This window comes from Scomber scombrus, chromosome 6 (assembly GCF_963691925.1).
Source record: "Scomber scombrus chromosome 6, fScoSco1.1, whole genome shotgun sequence".
Taxonomy (NCBI): Eukaryota; Metazoa; Chordata; class Actinopteri; order Scombriformes; family Scombridae; genus Scomber; species Scomber scombrus.
In genome coordinates this window covers 21,194,847-21,202,454 of record NC_084975.1, presented here as the reverse complement: position 1 = coordinate 21,202,454, position 7,608 = coordinate 21,194,847, and the positions used below count along the sequence as shown (strand labels likewise).

General features: G+C 39.9%; 1 protein-coding gene across 1 annotated transcript in view; it reads left to right on the top strand.

Annotated features, from left to right (window-relative positions):
- Positions 1–936: 936 nt before the first annotated feature.
- Positions 937–7,608, top strand: part of tmem117 (transmembrane protein 117) — a 46,275-nt gene continuing 39,603 nt past the window's right edge. The window contains exons 1-5 of the mRNA XM_062421525.1: positions 937–1,139; positions 1,226–1,291; positions 1,879–1,982; positions 2,221–2,275; positions 3,034–3,341. Coding sequence (XP_062277509.1) covers positions 937–1,139; positions 1,226–1,291; positions 1,879–1,982; positions 2,221–2,275; positions 3,034–3,341 — 736 coding nt within the window. The remainder of the gene's footprint in view (positions 1,140–1,225; positions 1,292–1,878; positions 1,983–2,220; positions 2,276–3,033; positions 3,342–7,608) is intronic.

The window sequence follows — 7,608 nt, the reverse complement described above, 5'->3', positions numbered from 1 at the left end:
TGACCAGAATAGTCACATGTTCTGTCATTGTGTAACTCTTGGATGAAAATAAATAATCTTTTTAGCTGGGAACCCCTTTGAAACTCCTAAAAGACCCCCTGGGGAACCCCACTTTGAGAACGACTGACTTAAGAAAGATATCAGCTATTGCTAGAGCTAAAGCTGGTATAGGATTCATAATGCAGTTGTCAATTGAAATACACACACACACACACACACACACACACACACACACACACACACACACACACACACACACACACACACACACACACACACACAAACAGAAACATGCACTATAAAGCACACACACATGTATAATCTAATAACGTGTTAATAATATAAATAATACAGTGTAAATCCCTCAAAGTTAGTTTTGATTGAGTCTGATGAGTCATACTGGTCAGAAAACATTGATATTGTATTTGAAAACTATTGACAAAAATATTCAGAAAGAGAAAATGTTGATACAGCTGAAATGTTGTAGGCAATATAATACATATCAAATGCATTTGATTTTAAAAGTCATATGTAAACGTCCACTTAAGCTGAAAAACATTTTTTTTAAAGGTGTCTGGACCACTCATTTATTGATGAAAGACATTTCACAACAACATAGCCTACAGGCACTGTACCCATAATAAAAATATTTTTAATTTCAATGAGGTTTATACACATAAAATAATCCAAACAGAGGAGTACACCAACAATACGGACTGCAAAAAAAGTAAAAAGTAAAAATATAAATGCAATATTTTCCGCGTATTATAGATTCTTTCTAATTCAGTTATTTTTACTTGAATATTTACAGATATATTTGGTCAGCATGCATGACGTTTTATTATAAGAGGCGTGGGCGGAAGTTGTTTATCCACTGGCTCTGACTTGGCGCTGGTGAATATCAACGTGTTGGCTACATTGCGTTGCACTGATGCTATGCGTGCTGCTGTGTGGACCCAGAGATCTCCATCAGCTCCGCAGCAGCAGCAGCAGCAGCAACAGCAGTGGCATCCCATCAACAGCCCGCAGACTGCATCGTCCGGCGGGATCCCGCTGACGAAGCACCGCCCGGCGCATGGACGGTCCAGCACAATGGCAGAGGATTTGGGGGGTGCCTCTCTGTCGTACACCAACAACAGGTCGCATGGATAATCCCTACACAACCCTCCTGTATCATCTCGTTTTGGGGGATGATTAGTGCGCCGCTGTCGGCTTGATGTGGCAGGAGAGCCGTGCGGGAGCGGGGCTTCTCGTCCTGGCTGTCGACTGAGAGGAAAACGGCGTGGAGCAGGTGCGTTCATGATGATATACCGCACATACACGAATAATACCGAGGTGTTGGCAGGTAGGACTTCCATGAATTTGGGCCGTCCCATATCTCACTATAGGTGCACCGTCATTTAAGTTGTGTAATCAGACAATTACAGTCAAGCTTCCTGTGTATCTCCCAGATTCGTATACAAGATGTGACATTTGGCGTCATCACAGTTGTGACATTAGAAGAAATGGATGTGTGTGTGTGTGTATTTGTGTGTGTGTGTGTGTGTGTGTGTGTGTGTGTGTGTGTGTGTGTGTGTGTGTGTGTGTGTGTGTGTGTGTGTGTGTGTGTGTGGCCCCAGACTTATGCTCCATTCAGAAATAAGCAGATTTGGCACATGGTGAGGTTGTGCATTTCCTATAGCACTAGACAGTTTACATTGGTCAGTTCAAATGTAATTTGGATGGTGGTCCAAAGGAAAGCCAGAGTTCAGAGAAAGTACCATGAACAAAGATGATAAAATTATATTATAGATATTGCAATTCCACTATAGCCTTCACTGTTTTTTCCTCAGTGTATAGTTTGTGCTATAACCCATTACAGTATGCCATATGTTCCAGACTGACTGGCTCTTTCTCTGTGGCTGAGTCCCACTCCATGCATGAAAGGGACTCTCCTGCCATAAGCGATGGCCTCAAATTTGGAGCAGGTCCCCTGTCACAGAGTACAACTGCTCACTCCTCTTAATGCTTAAGAGGAGTTAAATGTAGAAAACAGATTCTGAATGTTGTGCAGCACTTTAGTTAGTCAAATGCCAAGCTTAGCATCACCCAAGGTGGCACATGATGACAAGACAAACATGATGCCGGTGAAATTTAATAGCCATATGGATGTTCCAGTGTGGCAGCTCTATTTCTGAAACCATTACATCACTCCCAAGTTCCCCCGATTGTGTATTTTAGGAAACGGTGTCAAAGCAGGGAACTGGTCTCAGATGTCCAGTTCTGGAGAGTCTCAGTGGGCTACAATATCAATTTCATGGGTGAATAATAGTAGTTGGAGTTTAAAAATAAAGAGGGACGGGCTGTTGTGAAGTTACTCAAGCGCTGCTTGGCAGGTGTTCCAGAGCAAAGCATTAACGTACTGTAATGCCACATTTTTTTTGAAGGGAGCACAGAGTACACAGGCTGAGAGGATAAGCCTTTTAAAAGCCAGTGATTTATAGCTAAGCTGCTTCAAGATTCTACCTTATCCAGGTATGACACTTAAAATTTGAACTTATTTTGCTTACTGTCATCTGTGAAGCTTAAACTTTAGCCTTAATCCATATGTACACTCACCTTTCACCACTCTAACCTGTTTTCCACTCCTGATGCTTTGCTGTGTTGGCATCACTAAGCAGTCAGATTTAGGTCCTTGCTATCATTTCTGTGTGATAATCTCTGCATGATGGGAAAGCCTGTCTTGGCACTAACCCCCCCCCCCCATATAATTTAGGTGTTGTTTTCTTGGCACTGTTGCTGAACTATTTGAGTTGCCTGAATTTAACATAATCCCAATCTGTACCAAACCTCAGTGATATTCCTACCACTAATCTCAGTATGAGTGATGTTTTCACTCTAATCTGTCTGTGCTGATTTGAGTGTAATCTGACTGAAAGAAGCACTTTATCTCTCTCTCTCTCTCTCTCTCTCTCTCTCTCTCTCTCTCTCTCTCTCTCTCCTCTCTCTCTCTCTCTCTCTCTCTCTCTCTCTCTGTCTTTCTCTGACTCCCAGGTGTAGAGTGGGTGAGGGGCTCAGCAGGATGGAAATAGATGCCCGTTTTCGCTACTATTTCCAGCACCCGTGGTCACGTCTCATCGTGGCGTACCTCGTCACCTTCTTTAACTTTCTCATCTTCGCAGAGGACCCCATCTCTCACAGTCAGACAGAGGCACATATGATTGTGGTGGGCAATTGCTTCTCCTTCCTGTTCAACAAGTACCCGGGCCTAGGATGGAACATCCTGAAAGTAGTGTGCTGGATACTGGCCATTATCACTGGCATGGTAGCTGGGAAGTTTATATTCCACCGCCAGCTCTTTGGTAAGTCATGCACACAATAATGCAGTGGAATGTGCAGAGTAATGGGTCTACTCAGGAAGGGAACCCTCCTCGTGAGTTGTTTTTGTTGTGGCTGTTCATCAGTAAAAAGCACCTTGCTCTCATGCTCCACTTGTCTGTGTATTTTAGTGTAATTAAAGAAGAATGTGATGTCTTTACAACCAGCTATCATCCTTGTATACCTCTGCACTCTTCCTTCGCTGTCACACTCATTTATGGGTCAATGACGTGTAAGGATTTACAACAACTCAATTTTAGAATAATAAAAACAAGCATATCTAATGCAGTAGTTCAAACATTCAGAATGTTGTGTACCTGAAGATTCATATTATACATTTGAAATTAAGTGATTTTAGTGGGTTTTTTCAAGATTAATTGGCACTGGCCTTTAAAAAAGTCATGTGGTGCGACCATGATTCATCTTGAAATAAATTAATATACTTAACACGCTTCACATCTTTTTTTACAAGTTTTCAGTAATATAAAGTGTTTGGAAACAAAGTATTTGCATTTTTTAAATTTTTTTGTAAATGATGATCTTTTATTTATATAAGATATTTCAAGATGAATCAGATGAAACCCCCACTAAAATCACTTTCAAATTGTAATATGAATTTTCAGGTACACAACATTCTGAATGTTTGAACTACTGCATTAGATATGCTTGTTTTTATTATTCTAAAATTGAGTTGTTGAAAATCCTTATACGTCATTGACCCTTATACCTTCTTACTGATCAACAGATCTGGGTCAAAACAGTATTTGTGAGTCAAATTGTGTTTTATTACAGTCTGGTTCAAGTAGGGCTTCAGTTAATCATTATTTTATTTTTTTAAATAATGATAATAATAATAATGATAACAATAATAATAATAATAGCGATAAATAATATGTCTAATTTGTACCACACTTTTCATTCAGTATTAATAACAGGGAACATACAACATAAAGAAAATAGTAATATCAGTTACGATGAAAAAGCCTTCCTGAATAGAAATGTTTTTAGGCCTTTTTAAAAAAAAAAAATCAGATTAGGGTCTGTGCTGCCCTCAAATGGTAAGGAAAGCTGTTCCATATGCATAGTGCAGCAGAGCAGAAGGCTCTATCCCTCATGGTGTGGAGCTTAGTATTGGGGGCCCCGTGGTGTGTAGCTTAGTCGTGGGGGTCCAGAGGAGCAAAGTGCTGGCAGATCTGAGGGTGTGTGTGTGTGTGGGGGGGGGGGGGGGGGGGGGGTGTTGCAGTGTGATCAGTTCCTGTAGGTAGGGAGGTGCAGGTACGTTGATAGATATGTATGTGGGTAGTAGGACTTTGAAGTCAATCTTGAAGGAGACAGGGAGCCAGTGTGATGAAAACAGAATTGGTGTTATATGTTTGTGTTCTCGCACCCTCATCAGGATTCTGGCAGTGCTGTTGTCCTGAATGTATTGGGGCTTTTGGATGCTCCTGCCAGTGTTCCCTGTGAAGAGCGTGTTGCAGTAGTCCAGTCTTGAGGAGATAAAGCCATGGACAAGTTTTTCTGGATCTGACAGGGTTAGAGAGGGACGAAGTTTAGATTTGTTTTTGAAATGGTACAAAGAGGTTTTGTATAGATCTCTTATATGATCATCAAAATGATTCTTTTCATTAATCGATTAGTCTGTAATGTGTCAGAAATTGTTTTAAAAAAACACTCATCATTTCTTAAAGCCCAAGCTGATGTCATGTGATTGATTGTTTGTCTCAGCAACACTCTAAAACTTAAAAATATTCAGTTTTACTATCACAAAAGACAAAAAAAGTAGAAACTCTTAAAATCACTTATCATTTTAGTTTTAAATACAAGTAGTTGTCAGTTTACTGTAAGGTTCAGACAATTATAGGAAAATATTACAAAGTCATGACTGTACATTAGAGATATTACCTCCTATGTGATCTGTTGCTGCTGAATATATACATTATACATGAATATATTGTGGTTGTTTGAATGTGAAAAGGGTTTGATACCTTTCATGGTGCAAAACTCTTACTTTGTTTTATGGACTATTCTCTCTCTATTCTCTTTGCATTTGACTTTTTAGCTTGTGCCCTGTTAAAATGATGCATGACCTAAGGAGGCTCTAAACCTTTTTGTTTTTCATTCTCACAAGGAAAAAGCATTTGATGATGAAAAATAGACTGTAAACATAAGTTAAATGAAAAAAACCAACATAATGCTGTGCGACCACTAAAATCTGCTTTTCTATTTTCTTTTTTTCAAGTTCAGAGGGCATTTTTTCCCCTTTATATAATAACTGGCATGCAATAAAGGGTTCCTGCTGGAATTGAATCGAAGATGTGGTTCTGCACTTTGGCCATTAGGCTATCAGCACTCATAAAGGATTTGTTGTATTTTAAAGTTTTTCTGAATAAGAACATTATTGTACAAATGCAGATAACTTTGTAAATAAGTAACTCTACTGTAGGGAGAGTATGCTACCCTAACCCTAACCCATGATATTTGGTGTTTTGATGATGCTGGTGGAGAAAAAGTAGCTGTCTTACACATCGCTCCATTTGTGTTGGGTTGAGATCTTGAGACTGAGAAAGATATAGCATACCATTCATTTAATTTTCAGAGCCATTCTGTTAACTCTCTGGCCCTGCAGCATTTTTCCTTCACTTCCGTCACTTGTCTGTATGAAAAAATGTATTTCATATCCCACACAAGGAATCACTACAACCATGTTCCAAGCCAAGGTTGAGAACCACGGCAACACTGCATCCATGTCTTGTGAATACTACATTAATCAGTCTGCATTCAGTGTGGCTCACTTCCTTCTTCTCTCACACCTCTCCAATACATTTCCTGTTCTTTTTCACTCACTTGCCATCTTTCTCACCTCTTCTTGTGACCTCATCTCTCCTCTCTTGTTGCTTATCTTGCTAGCTTGTCTCTTTCCATTTCACTTTCCTCTCATAAGGCTGTGACTCCAACCTCATCAGCTTTCCATTTGTTTCAACTCTGCAGCAGTTGCCTCCTATTCAACTCAGACATTTCATTTCCTACTCACTTCACAGCTCACTTAGGCGTAGATATTATTGGCCACCCTTGCTTATCTCTTTACAATGAGCCTTTAATGACTATAATTGGAGGGAACATAGGGAGAGAGAGAGGGGGACAGCACTCTGTGAGTGATCATCTTTTCTCTACATAAATAGAAAGCCAAGAGTGCATGATGGCATGATACTTTCTGCACATACAGAATCCTCACAGAGGGGAAATAGGGAATGGCTTTGGGGACTTTGATTTTCCTGTGCACGATGGGAAGTTAGTGGATCTCGTAATACCAGCTGTTCCATCTTCTCAAGTTGCAATCATTTAATCAAATTCACTTAATAGTTTCCTTATTTAGGATCTATGACAGTTCACCAGATCAGATTGCTTGATACTGTGCACTAACAGGGTCCTGGGAGATTTCTATAACCAATAGAGATGGTCATTTGATATGCTTTTAATAAAAACGTTGTTAAAGTTATAAAGCTATAAAGTTGGAATACAATATTTTTTACTTCTTTCCGATGATTGTCACAATGTGATTTATTCAAAAAATAATCATGGTCTGTGCTCAGGATAACTTTTAAACAAACACACATCTTGAAATAGTGTTTAAAATATCAATGTTGTTAGTGCACATAAAAATACAGATAAAGTGTATATCTTCTCAAAACTTTATTCATCAATCTCTTCCAAACATATCACAATGAAAATGAAACCATAATTAACCTTTACAAACTAGTCAGGCTTAAACAAAATGGGGGGTATTGAAACAATAGGATTAAGGCTCTACTTAAATTCTTCAGCCTTGGTCAGTTTAACAGGACACACACATTTTCGAGAAGATTTCATGCATATGAATGTCCAATATTACTCCTTCAAATGTCACACAGTCGAGTATGGCCACCCCTGACATGGATCAGTGCAAGACGTCGTTGCATACTGTCCACAAGCTTGTTGATGTTGTCAGTGGGCAGGGCTTCCCACTCTTCGGTCAGAGCCTGGGCTAACTCCTTTGAGGAATATTGTCCTTCTCATTGATGGCTCGGCCTAAGGCATCCCAGGCATGCTCAATAGGGTTCATATTAGGGGAACAAGCGGGCCATGGCATCTGCTGCACCCCCTCTGCATCAAGATATTCTCAAACTGCAGCTGCCCTATGTGCTCTAGCGTTGTCGTCTTGCAGACGAAAGTTGTTCCCATAGACCCGTCTTGCATGTGGGAAGCAATGGTTTT